Here is a 16867-nt window from a genome sequence, read left to right on the forward strand (position 1 = left end):
TCGACATTTGATATGTTGTCTATGTTCTATTGTGAATACAATATCATTTTTTGAGATTTGTAAATTATTGCATTCCGTTTTTATTTACAATTTGTACTTTGTCCCAACTTTTTTGGAATCGGGGTTGTAATAGTTGGTTGCATTTGACTAATCTTTTTACTGCTGGTACTCTGGTGAGGTGTAAAAGGAAATATGACTGTGTGATTGCATATTTATTACTGCATCATGCCTAACCATACTGTTTGATAGATAAGCACTATTATGTATGTGGGCTGGCAATGCTGTAAATAGGAATTTTGAGTGTTAAACCTTGGCCATGAACAGGAAGGAGTCTGTGAACCACTTTGCTCAAAGAAATGGAGACGTAGAGGCCTGTTTCTCTGGTGACCAGAAGTGGTGCTGAAGCATTTTCAGACAGCTCTCTGTAACCTGGAACATCACTACCGGAGCAAAAAGTGCTGCAGACTGTGTGTGATGGGAGGCAGAACTGGAAACTACCAACCAGGAGGCAGCACAGCATTCAGTTGGAGAAGGAGACGATAGTTGTACAGTTCACACAAGTAAAAGAGGCTGGAACATAGCCATACAGTCGATATGGATGCCCTAATGGAGAGAAACTACAGCTTCAGAGCAATCTGGTGAATATTGTTAGCTCTGCAAATCCAGGAGACTGGGTTTAGCTGTGAACTCTGACAGACTGCAGCAGGTACATTTGCTAGTTCAGACAGAAAACAAAGCTGCTAAACTTGAGCTGTTACTAAGACAGGCTTTGGATGACTTGGCCCGAGAGAGGGCAAAGTTTCAGAACCGCCTGTTTGATTTGGAGAGACAGCATGCTTAGACCTTGTCATTTGCTGAGAAACAGCAGCATGAGAGGAGAGACTTGGTCACAGAACAAAAGGAGCTGAGAGGAAAGACTGAAGAAATGGAACATCTCCACCAGGCTATGGAGGACTTTCACAATGAACATCTAGAGCTGCAGGACACTGTTGCTGAGCTGGAAGAGAAACTAAAGAACAGTATCTCTAGGTCAATGAAACAAGAACAACAAAGAGTAGCATTTTTGGCTGAAAAGGAAAAACTAGCACTTAGTTCATCAGATGGAGTCTAGATGAAGAAGAAGAGACGTTAGATGTCAAAGAAGCCATTAGATGTCAAAGTAACTTGGCAAATTGGTCAGGATCTCTCTTTGCCTGATCTCTCCATAGAGTTGATTTGAGCCTCAAGATCCATCAGCAGACAATTTCACGGTTAATGATATCCATTATAATGCGATGGCAGAGTAGTCAAGAGGCTTTTATGTTCTGGAAGAGAACCAGTACCACAGTATGAGGAACTTGAAAGACAATTGTCCCTACTGGGGGAATTTACATTGGACTTTGAGAATGCAGAGCCTGTCAATGCACAGGTGCTAAAAATAATCAGTGGTGAGATTCTCACCTGTCCAGGAGGTAGTAATACAGATGGTACTGAAAAGGTGCAGAATGACCGCTTTACTGATGCTGACACTTCTAGTACTGAGGAAGTAGATGAGCCTTGCAACTCTGAGCTGTTGTGCAGTGTTGTAGAAAGACAAGAGTGTTGCAGAATCCTTGGTGATGGTTTTCCTTTTGACAACTTGGATGTCATCGGTGTTGAACAAAATCGCAGAACTTGACACAGATTATGAATTTGCAGACTTTTAGCAGCAACACTAATATTTTACTGAAGAGACCAAAACTCTAGTTAGCAGAATTCTCATATACTGTAGTTCTCCAAAGCAAGCAAAAAGGTGGTTGCTTTTGGGATCATTAACATTGTGGCTAAGGATATGGTGAGACTAAAAGATGCAGAGATCTGTGGTTCAACTGATTCTAAAATAGCAGACGTTGATCTAGTGAATAACCTGGAGAATGATGAAGGTACACAAAATATTGAACTGAACAAGTACTACATTCTCCAAAGATACTGTTGAGATGGCATATGAAGAGGTTCCAAGGTGGAGCAGTGATGAGTTTAATCCTGTGGGAGTGTTGGTAAAGAATTGGTAAGAGTTTGCATAAGTAAAGAGTTCAGTACAATTCTAGCAGAGCCAGAGGATTCAAAGATGCTAATGTTACCATAAACACCACAGACCCAGGCCTCCTTCTGGTCTAAATTCCACAAGCTGAAGTTTTGCATCATGAGGCGCTAAAGCAAGGTCTTGAAACGCAAGGAAAATATTGAAGAGGACACCACCACCATTGTCAAGACTGATGACTTCAGTACTGCCACTTCTCAGCACCAGGTTCTACCACTTGATTGTGGACCCATGCTAAAAAAGGAACAGTAAAAAAAAAAATCACATGGTGCAGATTTGTGTGCTATAGAGATTCTGGAGTTGCAGGCAATTAGCGGTTCCGTTCAAATGCCAAAGTGGTGTGTTGGAGCTGCTTCGAGAGCAGTACAGAAGCACTGTAAAGCAAAACCTCTCACTGCAGAACCAGGTGGTTAACTTGCAGCAGCACAATGATGAGCTGGAGCTGCTGCTGGATCTGAATAGAGGCACACTCCACCAGTCAGGAGTCATGACCTTAGGATGGACCTGATTGCTATGGCAGGCCATGCTATGGAATTGAAGATCAAGGTGTTGGAGCTTGCTGAGCTCCAGGTGCACTATAAAAAGTGCATCTGTGGGAATGTGCAGCTGGTAGAACAGAAAATGAAATGGCAGAGAAGAGTGCAACACATGGAGAACAATATATATACGTTGTCCAAAAGTTCCAGGAGCAACAGTCAAGCCTGCTGAAGCACATTATGGGCATGCATAAAGAGAATGCAAGGCTGAGCATGGCAGTGCACGATCTAGAACACTAGGATAAGGTGCTTCTGACGCTGCAAGAATAGGATGAATCTATATCTGTAGGCTTCTCAGATGACTCCTTTTCAGGACCTCAGCTTCCAGCTGGGGGTGAAGATCGCCACAGTACGGGAGCTGGAAGACTGCTGCTTGGAGTTTGATGAACAGAACCCTTGTCTGTAGTCTGCATTTACTCACCTGCAGGAAAAGTCCCTCAGGATCAAGAAGATACAAGAACATGGGTACTCTTTTTAAATTTCCATTTCTAGTTGGCTGACGAGGAGAGAAATCTTGCCTTCCTACACACATCCTGTTGCGCCTATTCCTGCTATCTGCCCTGTGCTCGTAGCTCTATTTCCTTTGTGGCCTGCCTCCACTGTGGAAGTAGTTCCTCCACTGACCCCACTTGAATTCAGAGTTTACTTGGCAGCAACAAATGGCTCTATGGGATGAACACGGCCAGTAGATCTTTGATCTGCTGTGTGTAATCTTATCTTATTAATTACACACACTGGCTGAGAATTGTAAATGCTAACATATTACATCTGGATAGAACTATGTGAACTTTAAAGCCCTTAATAAAGAAATGTTGCAGCCACTAGAGACCAGTTATGATTTTAACCAAACGCGAGTCGAGCCCTTGGCTTTCATTCCCAATATTAGTATTGTTGCATGAAGTATTCCTGTAGTTAAGTAAATGTTGTGCAATTTTAGCAGTAATGCAGATTTTGGTACCTCTGTAGGAGTGAAGCTGGACGTCTGGCTGAGGAAAACCTCCTTTTGAGACAGAATCTCGCAGAACTGCGAGAAGATCTGAAAGAGAAGCAGCAAGAGTTGCTGTAAGGATTAAGTTCACTCTATACACAGTACGTTTGTTTGTTTAAAGGCCTGTTGGCTAACACTATTACTACATGCCTACCTGTAGCCTGAAAGTGGAACACTTCCGGAAGGAGAAAAATGCTGCTCAGAAGATGGCTGATGGTTTGAAGAGGCAGGTGAGCATACAGAAATGGACATCGATGCGTAATTTGTTGTGCAATGCAATCTGTGTGCACTCTATGCCTTAATCAGCTGGCATAATGTCCTGTATGTAGTAACAAGTCAAGTACTGTTCTGTCCAGATTTATGAGCTGCGTCGTCGTGGAAAGCAGCTAGAGAAGGAAAACAATGCTTTGTCACAGCAGAATACAAAACATGCAGTCAGTGTTAAGACACTTCAGCATAGTCTTGAGGAAGTGAGCCTCTATCATGGAAATGGTTCTTCCAATGAAAAGAGTGAGGTGAGAGCAAGGGCATTAAAGATGACATTGCTATGGCTGATCTAAAGCTCTGTTGGTCTGGAAACAGAATATGATCAGGGGCGAGGGATGGCGGCGTCTTTTTATTGCCATGACAACTTGGGCAACTCGGGTTCTCTTCATGGCTGCTGGTAAGAGGCCACAAGGCACAAGAAGTGCACAAGGTTATTAAAAAAATGATTAATGATTGAGGAAAGGGTAAGAGACAGGAAATGCTACTTTCCAAAAGTGGAATATCTTATACATTTTATGTAACGTGTTTAATGCCTTCTCTGGAATCAGTAAGAATGTGGAGTATGAAATGTATACCCATTGGGCCATCGTTTTAGCGCTACCCATTAAACTTTACTCATGTTTATCATTTTCTTCCAATAAACACTTTATACAGACGGAAGAAGGAGATTGTGCAGGATCTGTAAGCAGAACTGAAAAGCTGGAAGAGGAGAAGAAGCTTCTACGAGTAGAACTAAACCGCTGTGTGGAAAAGGTGCATTTTTTTTTTTTTTTTAAGATGTTGCACAAATGGGTTCTGATGTTAATGTTTCTCTAAACAAATCTATGATCTGTGTGCAGATGGCTCAGCTTCGTTCAGCAGAAACCCAGCTGGCTCAGCTCTTGCATGAGAGACAGATGGCAGACAAACACAACCAAGCATTACGTACACAAATGATCAAGGCACAGGAGAAGGCAAGAACATCAATATGTACAGTTCAGCATTTTATCCCGAGAATTGAAATCCATACTGAGAATTTACTGTTTCCCGTTTCTCTTTTAGGTTCAAGCATTGGATTCTACACTGCAAGGGCTTACTCAGCAGAATGCTCGTCTGAAATCGGACCTGCGCATCACCCAACAAGAGCGAGAGACACTCAAACAGGAAGTGATCTCACTGCATAAACAGCTTCAGAATGCCAATGAAAAGGTAGAGAATTGGGCAAAGCTTTGACCTTATTGAGGGTCAGAACTTTGTGGGTCATTATGTTAAATTCCTGAATTTTCAGATGGAACTTTATAATATCCTTATAATAAGGTCTCAATGTCTAGCTTTGTACTATACTGTACAAGTACAGTGATAAAACACATGTAATTAGTTGTCTTTTTTTTTTTTTCTTTTGTTATTTGTTTTTCTTCCCTCCCTGACTCATTGTCGTGTGGTGGAGATGCCTGGTGTCCCAGTTAGCTTGCACCAGGGGAAGCGTGTATGGGCAGAGCTGTCTGGTCTGATGGAAGCAGAGCTGAGTTTGCTGCGTGAAGAAAATCAAAGGCTGCAGCGAGAGATCAGTGATGCACGGCTAGAGCTCAGCTCTGCACGGGAGAAGGTCTGAGATCCTACATGCTTTGAGGTCACTCTAATGCAGTAACATATCTTGTTTTTGTAAACCTTGTTATTCATGTTTCTCAGGCTCGACAGCTGGAGGCGCTGGTGTTGAGTGTGAAACAGCAGAAGCAGCAGAACCAGGCAAGCCTGGCCAAGACGGCAGAGCAGGAAAGATCAGCTCTTAAACGAGAGATAGAGGCTCTGCAAACACAGCTACACAACAAAGTAATGTACTGTACAAGCACATACTGTATAACATTGTACATCCTAGTATGTATAGGTACACTGCACCAGTTGAACAAGAAAAACTGATTCTTCAATAAGTGCTTCATACAATTTAACATTAGACGCTGCATACAGTTATATATGTATTATAGGCTATGTTGTACACTGCCTGGCCAAAAAAAGTCTTGCACTATATTTTGTTGGACAACTTTTAGCTTTAATTATGGCACGTTTTCACCGTCGCATTGTTTCAACAACCTTATGCAAAGTCGCAACATTTATTTCTATCCAGAGTTGCATTAATTATTTGCTGAGATCTAGTATTGGTGACAGGAGAATCAAACCACTCTCTAAAATCTTCTCCAACACATCAAAGACTTTCAATGGGGTTAAGGTCAGGACTCCGTTGTGGCCAATTCGTGTGTGAAAATGTTTCCTCGTGCTTCCCTGAAACACCTTTTTTTTTTTTTTTTTTTTTTTTTTTTTTACTCCACTAATTGAGCTCGATGAATCTTGGCATTGTCATCCTGGAATATGCCTGTGTCATCAGGGTGAATAATTATTATTATTATTATTATTATTATTATTATTATTATTGATGGGATAACCTTCAATATCCAGGTTATTCAGTACATTCAGGATGTCTGCTGACTTCATTTTATTGCCCCATAACATTGCTGAGCCTTGACCTGACCATCTGAAGCAACCCCAGATCATCACGCTGCCTCCAGAGGCTTGTACTGTGGCCACTATGCATGATGGGTGCATCGATTCATGCACTTCTCTTCTTACCCTGATCCATACTTCACTCAGGAATAGGGTAAATCTGGACTCCTCAGACCACATGACCTTTTTCCGTTGCTCTAGAGTCCAGTCTTTATTGCAAATTGAAGCCTTTTCTTCCAATTAGCCTCACTACCAAGTGGTTTTCTTCGGGCCACACAGCAGTTCACTCCCAATCCTGTGAATTCCCATTACACTCTGCATGTGTAAATGCTCTTACTTCCACTATTCAACACAGCCATAAGTTCTACTGGCAGTGGGTTTTTTTTTTGTTTTTGTTTTTTTTTTTTTAAATATAAAAGATTTGACTTCAGGCGTTTAAGTGACCTCCAATCACAGTCAGTCAAGACCTTTTTTTTTTTTTTTTTTCCCGACCACATTTCTTCCGCAGAGTTGACTGTTCACCACGATCCTTCCAGGTTTTAATAATGTGTTGGATGGTTCTTAACCCAGTTCCAGTAATTTCAGCAATCTCCTTAGTTTTCTTTGCTTGATACAGTCCAATAATTTGACCCTTCTGAAACACAATAACATCTTTTCCACAACCATGGGATATGACATGGTTGTTTAAGAATTGCCAGCTGAAACATAATCATCACTGCAGTACTTATCCAATCAAAGGGTCTTGAGTATTAAATCTTATTACAGTGGTTGTTTGGGTTTTTTTGGGGGGGCAAGGCAATGTATACTAAGTAACTTTAAAAACGCACAATGGAATTCAACACGATATCACTTTAGATCCATGCATATATTTGAAGTTTATGATATTGTATGTAATGCACACACATCTTGAAACATCGATAAAGGACATTTATTGTCAAACTCAAGAATTAATTCACAATAAAAAAATTCAAAGTGACAGTTGGTCCGTGTTCACGAAATTACAAGTTCAGTATCGTGTATGACCTCCGTTTGCTTGCAACAAGGCGTTCACTCTTCGTGGCATAGACCTTATCAGACCATTGATCTGCCTCTGTGGGATCGCCTGCCATGCTTCCTGAAGTGCTGTTTTATCAATGTGCGTTTTTAAAGTTACTTGGTGTATATTGCAGGCTTTACTCCACATATTGTATGTGTGTAGCAGCCTGATAAAACTATTCCCAACATTTTCTACTGTGTACCTTTTTGTATCTACCTCAACTAGAAGTAACACATTTTATAGCATTTTAAAGGGAGTAAATTGCATTTAGAAGTTCCATTCCAGCCATGGTACAGGAGCATCATGGAAATGTCTCGGCATTTAGCCATAATCTGTTTTACTTTGACATGAAGCTATCCAACAGCTTGATAAAAGTCTGATGTTCCCTGTGTGAGGAAATTTGACTACCCAAATTTTAGACTTAGCTTAGACAAGATTAACCAGTAAATTAAAACATTTTTGTGTCATTTTGGTGAAATATAGCTACGTTTTCTTAAAGCTGAAATGTTACATTACAGGCATTTAGCAGACATTCTTATCCAGAGCGATGTACACAACATGCCCAGAGCAGCCTGGGGAGCAGTAGGGGGTTGGGTACCTTGCTCAAGGGCATGTCAGCTATTCCTGCTGGTCCAGGGAATTGAACTTATGACCCTTTGGTCCCAAAGCTGCTTCTCTAACCATTAGGCCATGGCTTCCCCCATGATCTTCTAAATGGGGGGTGGGACAACTTTTTGCCATAATGACTTCATGGGTTTTCTCAGACCACCACAGATATGAAGTGTGTGTGTGTGTGTGCACATGCAACTGTGATTTTATATCCTTGACATTGACTGACTGTTTCTGTTCTCTGTTTGTGATGTAGCTGTATGACAGTAGTGAAGAGCAGAGAGAAATTGAGAATCTTCATGAGGAGAATGAGAGACTCAGGAACAAACAGACGATACTGGAGGCCCAACTGATGGAGGTCTTTACACACAGACACAAGCATTTCATGCCTAACCAAACTGCTCCCAAACATTGGAACTCACATGCGTCTGCTCTGTCTCTGCAGGCTCAGCTTATCGCCATGCTACCACCATCACCACTGCGATTGTCCACGGAGCGAAGAGGACAGCGCCATGGAGATGAGATGAACCCAGACATCAATGTAAGAGTGTGTATGTGTATTCTAAACATGCACGCGCACATACACATTTCTGCACTGGGCTATTGTGGTGTGAGCTGCTGTCCTTATGTTGTGAATCACTCCTGGTCTCCTCTCCTGCACTCTGATAGTTGTGTGTTCACATCGGAGCACATGCACTTTCCGTTTGGCACTAGCAAGGGTCTTGTCAGAAGACTTCTTAGGCCTGGTGGTGATGGTTCTTGCTTGGTTCTTATTGCAAGTCCATGTACTCCAATTAAATTTGCTTTGCATACATGTACAGAATAAGGGTCTGTGTTTAACACCGGAGAATGATGAACAAATCTCTGATCAACACCTTGTTTTAAAGGTGTTGGAGCCTTCAAACTTCCACTTGCAATATATTTTCTTTTTCGTTTTTAGTGTGGGATGAAGAGGTATTTCATATGTGCAGTCTTGTCTTTTCTTCTATCTTAAATCACATTTCCTAACAATGCACTTACACTCGCAAGTGATAAATGTAGATGTACAGTACTGTTTTTGTTTTTTTAAATCCAAACTTTATGGATTTTATTTTATGACTTCTACACCGAGTCAGAACAAAACATTTTCAATTCCAAATGTTAGTTTTCCACAACAAAATTAAACGTTACAGAAAAATGTTCGTCAGTAAAGAAAACTGAATATTACACGAGCCACTTTTTCAGACAAAAACATGATGAAGGCTGCTGGGTTTTGCTGCAAAAATGAGATGCAAGTGTGATAGTCAAAGTCTCCAGAAGAACTGTGGCTGCTTCTGCAAGATGCTCAGTAAAACTTGCCAGATAATTTCCTTATAAAACTGCACACATTCAATCTGAGACTGCGGTTTTATTAAAGCAAAGGGTCATCACACCAAATATAGACTTTTTATTACGGTTTACTGCTCCTTGGAGGTTTTTTTTTTTTTAAACGTAGAAATATATTTAAGGAATATTTTTGAAGGAATCTTTGCTCTGTAGCACTTCTTTGCATGTGTTGAAGATTTGTGCACAGCACTGTGTAGGTGTTCTTTGCCATACACTGGGTTTGTGAGGACTGGTCACTTTCTGGAAGTATAGACTGTTATCTGTATAATGGCTCACTGGAGATGTATATTGATTGATTCAAATGTATTAAAATATCTCATCAGTGATAAAACTGTAGCTATAAATGATCATGCGGACTGAAGATGATGTTTTTCTCTTTCTGTGAACCATTTATTTATAGTGTCATGAAAACCTAATCATGATAGTGTAGCATCTGTGAATATACAGTGAGGTTTTGTATTGGCTGTAGTTGTGGCCAAGTTAATAAACTTGCAGGATCTTGCACTCTTTCATTTCTAACTGAATTTGTATGTAGGTTATATAAACCATATCAAATGCGTTTTATATTTCGGAAACCCATTTGGTTTTGGGTTTCTTGGGGAAGAAGCAGCTTGTCATGTTATGGAGAAACCACAAAGTTATCCGTCCTTTTTGTGTCAGAAAATTTGATTACAGCTTTCCCTCAGACTATTATGAAGCTTTGATTCAGGAGAGTCCTTCCAAAATTGCTAAATGTCTCCTCACAGAAAACCTCAACACACTAACAACTGCACGCGCGCACACCCCGTTCATGTCAAGGGTCCGAATGCCATACATTCCTGTGCAAGTTAGAATGGAAACGATAATGTATTCGAACCAGAATATTAATATAAACCTTTCGGCTATCAAAACCTTCAGAATCGAGTATCCGTTTTTTCATCTGGACAGTGCACATCGACAACATATAATGGTAGCTGTTGCTACACTCCTGTAAGGGAGACAGTGAAATGAGCATCGGTGACTTGTCACTTGCTGGTGTGAATGCAGAGAGATTTATTTGGGATGAGGCATCTCGGAACGTGATGGCATTTGTGTGCGAGTGTGTACCGGTGTGTGTGAATATAGCACTGTGTGTTCTTTCTGCAGGTGATCCCAGAGCAGCAGGTTCATCACTTTGACAGCCACCGGAGGAGTGGTGGCTTATGAAATCGCCTCTAACCTTCGTACCGTATTATCCAATCGCTGAACACTTCCTGTCCTCTCTTACTATCACACACTCATTTTATTTACTTTGTATGGTATGTCCGTTGTGTTATTTTTGTCCTTCAGGTACATCTTTGTTTGTTTGAATATGTCTCTGAGAGGTCTTGGAAGGTATGGTGTAATGACCTGAGTGTGAGAGAGAGAGGGAGACAGTACAGTATGTAGTAGATGACTGACTGTAATGGAAGACTCAACAGGGTAGGCTGAAAAAGCCAGTGGTCTATTTTAAAGCAAAAGCAGATTGTCTCATTGCACTTTGAATGTAGAAAAATGTGAAATGTCCATAATGTCACCCAGTTATATATCATACACTGTTTACACTCAATAATGTGAAGTTTTTATTTATTTCTCTGTTTGCTCGTTGAATGTTTTTACACTTGCATTTTCTTACTGCAAAACTGAAGACTCGTCCTGTCTTTGTTCAGTTTGTTGTTGGTTCAGTTTGTTGCACTACTGTGGTGTATATGTGTGTAAAAGCTGAATAGCTAGCAGCTGGTCAGAATGAAGTGTTTAATCCGTGGTTGTTTGTGTCTCACCTGCTGTACTGTGTAGAAGTTCTGGTTTATGTATTTTTATTTATGATGTCATTTGGAAGAATGGATTTCATTGGTAGAAATGTGATTTAAGAATTTTTTTTTTATTTGTTTATTTAAGGTAACTTTAGATTTTTTTAAAAAATTTGATTAATTTATTAGTTGTATTTGTTTTATTTATTTTGTGGTGTGCATGTTTGTTTTTTCTTTTCACCTAAACGTATTAACTTTTTTGTGAAGCTGAGACCAAATAAAGAGTGAGGGTAAATTTGTAGTGGTGTTTATTTGAATTATTTATCCTTTATAATGGCTAATGTACCTTACTGTAAATTTAATATTCCTCAGATTTATGCCAGCTGTTTTTTCCTAATTGGACTAATCATTCTTAAAGCAGAAAATATATTTACATTGTTTGCCTACAGAAAGAGCAGGAAGTGGCACTGTTGAAGATGGAGGAGAGGATGAAGGAGGTGGAGCTCATGCTCCGAAATGTCAAACTGTTGTTGCAAGAGAAAGTTTCCCAGCTAAAGGAACAGGTACATAACTGCTTTTCCACACAAACTCACTCATACTGGTCAGATATGATATTTTTTATTTATTTTCAACATGTTTTTTTGTTTTTTTTCCCTCCTCTGTAGCTGAATAAGAACAATAAAGCAGACGTGTTGGTCAGTGATCTTTATGTGAAGAATGCTAAGCTATTGAAGGCTCTAGAAGTGAGTGAGCAGAGGCAGAAGGTGACAGAAAAGAAAAATTACCTCCTGGAGGAGAAAATCTCCAGCCTTAATAAGATCGTTCGTGAGCTCAGTCCCTCACCACGAATGCCTGTGCCATACCATGTGACCCGCTCCTGATAACACTTTTTTTGTTTTTTGGTTTTTTTTTTTAAATCTACTTATTTATTTGCTTTTTATTTTATTAAAGTGACTGTTAAGAGGTCATGGTTTTTCACATGAAACAAACCACCATTTTTGCATGACACAAATGCTAATGAAAAGTACACAGAGGAAGGAAACTTCTTGTATGCAGGCTGTCTGGTTAGGCCTAGAAGTATTTTGGTGCATATTTAACATGTTTATGTAAGTAGATCTGCTGTTTCTAAGAGCATCATCATTTGTGCTTCCTTAAAGATGCACTTTGATTTATAGAGCAGTTGCCATGGAAACAGCGACCCCACCCTTGGTTGGAACCCTCTCTTGTGCGTTGGCCTTGAGGAAAAACATGCACAGCTGAGCAATAAAATTTTGGATGGGGAAGGAGCACTTTTTTTTTTTTGAGAAATTCTATGGGGGCGGCACGGTGGTGTAGTGGTTAGCGCTGTTGCCTCACAGCAAGAAGGTCCGGGTTCGAGCCCCGTGGCCGGCGAGGGCCTTTCTGTGCGGAGTTTGCATGTTCTCCCCGTGTCCGCGTGGGTTTCCTCCGGGTGCTCCGGTTTCCCCCACAGTCCAAAGACATGCAGGTTAGGTTAACTGGTGACTCTAATTGACCGTAGGTGTGAATGTGAGTGTGAATGGTTGTCTATGTGTCAGCCCTATGATGACCTGGCGACTTGTCCAGGGTGTACCCCGCCTTTTGCCCGTAGTCAGTTGGGATAGGGTCCAGCTTGCCTGCGACCCTGTAGAACAGGATAAAGCGGCTAGAGATAATGAGATGAGAAATTCTATGATTTGTACAGGTCTACAAACCCTACATCATTAAACTCCTCAGAAATCAGACTATCATTCAGGTGTGAGCATAAGTCGACTTGATTTCAGCTAAAGTTTTTTATAAATACCTAAAGAAATTAGATTTTCTTAAAAAAATCTATCTTGACTGTATCATTCCAGTTACGTATTTGCACAAAATTAGCTTAATTATATTACAAATTGAAAATATTTTTGGATGAAATTTGTAACAATGTCATTCCCTGTTTTTACTGTATAGTTTTGTGAAATATGAATTTCTTTATAAAAGGTTATAAAGAGATGTGGGATGGACCACAGTACAGTTTTAGACCCCTTACACTAAAATATTCTGATTTCAAAGTGCAATTAATCTAGGAGCAATATGGTAATATTCTGATTCGAAGGGGGGGGGGTTGTTTCCCCCTCTCTCTGAGCAGTATTTGTTTCACTTTTCTATAATGGATCATGTTTGGTTAAAGCCTGCCTCTCAAGTGGGCATGAAACTTCAATGTCTGTTTTTGTTTTTTCCTCTAAATGAATTGTATATGCTGTGCAGGTATACATTTAAAGTATTACTATTTCTAATTTAACTTTTAAAGTGATCCTCAGCTACAGTATTTTTATAAAGTCCATACTAGCATTTTTGTAAACCTGAAAGAAGGCAGTGACTTTGGCCGCCTAGATGGAGATGAGAAACTGTCTAGTAGTGAATGTAAGCCTGTGCGGGGGGGAAAAAAAGAGCATGGTGCTGAGAAAGGAAGTATTTGTATTACAGTATCCGAGGTGTTTCTATTCAGCAGAACCAAAGAGCATTTCCCACTGGCCCGGGTAACACTGTCCAGACTCTACCTGTCAAGAGCTGCTGTTAGCCAAGTGACTGACGATGTGCTGGGTTATTGTGAATTTAAAGGAAACGGTAAATAATTTTAGAGAATAACATGTTTGGAGTGACGTTTTGTGAGTGTGAATATTTCCTGTTGTAGCATAGGCCTGCTTGCATGTTGTTCATTGTGAGGAAGGGGATCATGAGATTCTTTTCCATGATAGATTACACATATGTGATCATATCTCACCTCCCTCTTTCTTTCAACTGGGAACATGGAATCATGGGAACATGTAAAGGTGAATTTCAGTACGCCTGGAAACTGCACTCTGGTAAACATGACATTACATGTGAAAATAAATGAATTGTTTAGAGAAGGAAACTCTGGGGAAAATGGACTGTGTTTAAAAAAAAAAAAAGACATGTCAAACACAAATTTGAGGATTTAAAAAGAAAAATGTGAAAGTCACATGAATATCCATGAATAAATGTTGTTGCATGTTTAAAAATAAAAATGTGTGAAAACAAAGTGTGAAGTGTCTAAAAAGCACATGTGATGATTAACATCTGATTCATATGACTTCTGTTGACTTCCTCACCTAAAGCCCATAACTGTGTTTCCTGAAAGGACTGCTGCAACTCGATCACTCAAGCAAAGAGTGAGCAGCACCCTGAATACACTCTCTCTACCAGAGATGCGGTTAACTTTTTCCATTGGTTGTTTTTGGGAAACTGGGCTTAGACTAGTAGATGTGCTTGAGTAGGAAAATAACTAAACTGTGTGACTCAGGCTACCCTCCTCACCATGTTATGATGAGCACACTTCCACATTGAGTTTATAAGGTCTTTAAATGGCATTTAATAGCTAATTTTGTTTATAAGCTAAAGTGTGTTCTAGTGCAATGTGACCACTTCCTGTCATTTTCCAAGATGATTCTTAACAGTAAGGACATGTACACCACCGTGGTTAGCACAGTCACTTTACAGCGAGAAGGTCCTGGGTTCGAGTTGGCGAGCGCCTTTCTGTGTGGAGTTTGCATGTTCTCCCCGTGTCTGCATGGGTTTCCTCTGGGTGCTCCGGTTTCCCCCACAATCTAAAGACATGCAGGTTAGGTTAATATGGGACGGCCTTGAGCGAGGCACCCGACTCCCAACTGCTCCCCGAGTGCTGTTAGCATGGCTGCCTACTGCTCTGGGTATGTGGGCGCGTTCATTGCTCACGTGTGTTCACTGCTTCAGATAGGTTAAATGCAGAGAGGAATTTCACAAGTGTGTGTTGAATAAAGTTGTTCTTTCTGTAGAAGGATGCACATGCAAAGAGTAATTCTGTGTATTGGTGAGAGTAAATATTTGATACAATTTATGGTTTGAGAAAAACAGCAAAAAAAAAAAAAGAGACCAATAGCAATTACTGCTCTTAATGCATGGATGTTATCACGTGCTAAATAAGGGTTTGGGGGTCGTTGCATCAGAAAGGTGTTTATTTTATGCCAAATTCTTAACAGGCATGGATATTACATATAACTTCACTTAATAACTGAATCTAAAAATTAAAGTAATTCAAACACCATTATTCTGAATGACTGCTGGATTTGGGGGCGGCACGGTGGTGTAGTGGTTAGCGCTGTCGCCTCACAGCAAGAAGGTCCGGGTTCAAGCCCGTGGCCGGCGAGGGCCTTTCTGTGTGGAGTTTGCATGTTCTCCCCATGTCCGTGTGGGTTTCCTCCGGGTGCTCCGGTTTCCCCCACAGTCCAAAGACATGCAGGTTAGGCCACCCGCCTTTCGCCCGTAGTCAGCTGGGATAGGCTCCAGCTTGCCTGCGACCCTGTAGAACTGGGGTGTCCAAACTGATCCATAAAGGGCCATGTGGCTGCAGGTTTTCATTCCAGCCATGCAGCAGCACACCTGACTTGGCTCATTCAATCAACTGAACTGTCTTCACACAGTCAAATACTTGCAGCCACACCTACCCTTGATTAAAGGGTGGGTGTGTCAGTTGATTGAATAAGCTAAATCAGGTGTGCTGCTGCATGGCTGGAATGAAAACCTGCAGCCACACGGCCCTTTACGGATCAGTTTGGACACCCCTGCTGTAGAAGGATAAAGCGGCTAGAGATAACGAGATGAGACTGCTGGATTTTTTTTTTTCTGTAAGCATAATTATAATACATAGGGCCAAATTACTCAATTCTGATTGGTCAATCAAGGAGAGCCCCCCCCCCCCCCCCCCCCCCCCCAAACACGGGGAAGTATTTCTGAAATGCTATTGGCTAGTTTGTTGCTTGGTTACGGTAACAAAAATTATCAAATTTTGTCAACAAAATGGCTGACTCAGCAATGCCGCGTTTCGCTATATTTGACGAAGAAATGATAAACCAATTGAAAGCTGCAAGCGAAAATGAAAATAACAAGTATGAATTTTTGGCTTTCCGTGTTTAAGAAATGGGCCGCAGAAAGACAAACAAAACTCTAGTGGCATATGAATGCTGTGAGTTAGACATGGTGCTATCGCAGTTTTATGCAGAAGTGAGGAAAGAAAATGGAGAAAACTACGAACCAGACTCTCTTAAAGTAATGCAGGCAGCATTGGATCGGTATCCGAGACAAGAGAAATATCCGGGCTCAATCCTGAAAGATGTTACTTTTCAAGAATCACGAAAAGTCCTCGAGGGAAAAGCGAGAGATTTGTGAAAACAAGGAATACTTTAGAAACTGATTCAAACGTGCAAGATCGTCTGGCGCCCTGATTGGTTCAGAAAACGTGAATGACAAATGTTGTGAACTTGAATGGCTTCTGAAGTATGAATTTGGCCCTATATATTATAAACAAGTAATCGTATGGTTCCTCATAAAATTAAGGATCAATTTCACTTGTGATTTCAAAGTTTTGAAAATTTCAAAACTTCGAAGTCACTCGTGAAATTGATCCTTAATTTTATGAGGAACCATACGATTACCTATACTAATAATCATGAACCATATTTAATGGTGCAATTACTCTGAATTTTATTTTCTTTTAAATTCACTCTATAGGAACTCTGTGTGAAGCCAGTTTTACTGAACATCTTGAAGATAAACTGGAAGTAAGGCTTTGATCAGGCTGCAAAAACAAAAGTGTAACTGTTTTGTTATGAACAGAGTGTTTGAGTTGTGATCTGAGCGCAAAAAATCCGCCAGGACTGAACATGCGTCAATTTTCCCACAAATCCTTGCGGAGCGGCCAGAGGGAGACTGAGCGCTCTATGCCGTGTTGCCAGGTGCATAAAATTA

General features: G+C 40.6%; 1 protein-coding gene across 5 annotated transcripts in view; it reads left to right on the forward strand.

Annotated features, from left to right (window-relative positions):
* The window catches only part of nin (ninein (GSK3B interacting protein)), a 51752-nt gene extending 37626 nt beyond the window's left edge, over positions 1-14126 (forward strand). For 4 of the 5 annotated variants that reach the window (XM_060926198.1, XM_060926199.1, XM_060926200.1 and 1 more), the window contains exons 17-27: positions 3562-3657; positions 3744-3813; positions 4505-4603; positions 4690-4803; positions 4892-5038; positions 5277-5435; positions 5519-5659; positions 8227-8328; positions 8416-8511; positions 11533-11646; positions 11749-14126. In XM_060926198.1, the coding sequence (XP_060782181.1) occupies positions 3562-3657; positions 3744-3813; positions 4505-4603; positions 4690-4803; positions 4892-5038; positions 5277-5435; positions 5519-5659; positions 8227-8328; positions 8416-8511; positions 11533-11646; positions 11749-11964 (1354 nt within the window). In that variant the 3' untranslated portion in view covers positions 11965-14126. Of the gene's footprint in view, positions 1-3561; positions 3658-3743; positions 3814-4504; positions 4604-4689; positions 4804-4891; positions 5039-5276; positions 5436-5518; positions 5660-8226; positions 8329-8415; positions 8512-10460; positions 11442-11532; positions 11647-11748 lie in introns of those variants that run through there. The other variant, XM_060926203.1, reaches the window with a different exon arrangement.
* Positions 14127-16867: the final 2741 nt, after the last annotated feature.

Source organism: Neoarius graeffei, chromosome 7 (genome assembly GCF_027579695.1).
Source record: "Neoarius graeffei isolate fNeoGra1 chromosome 7, fNeoGra1.pri, whole genome shotgun sequence".
NCBI lineage: Eukaryota > Metazoa > Chordata > Actinopteri > Siluriformes > Ariidae > Neoarius > Neoarius graeffei.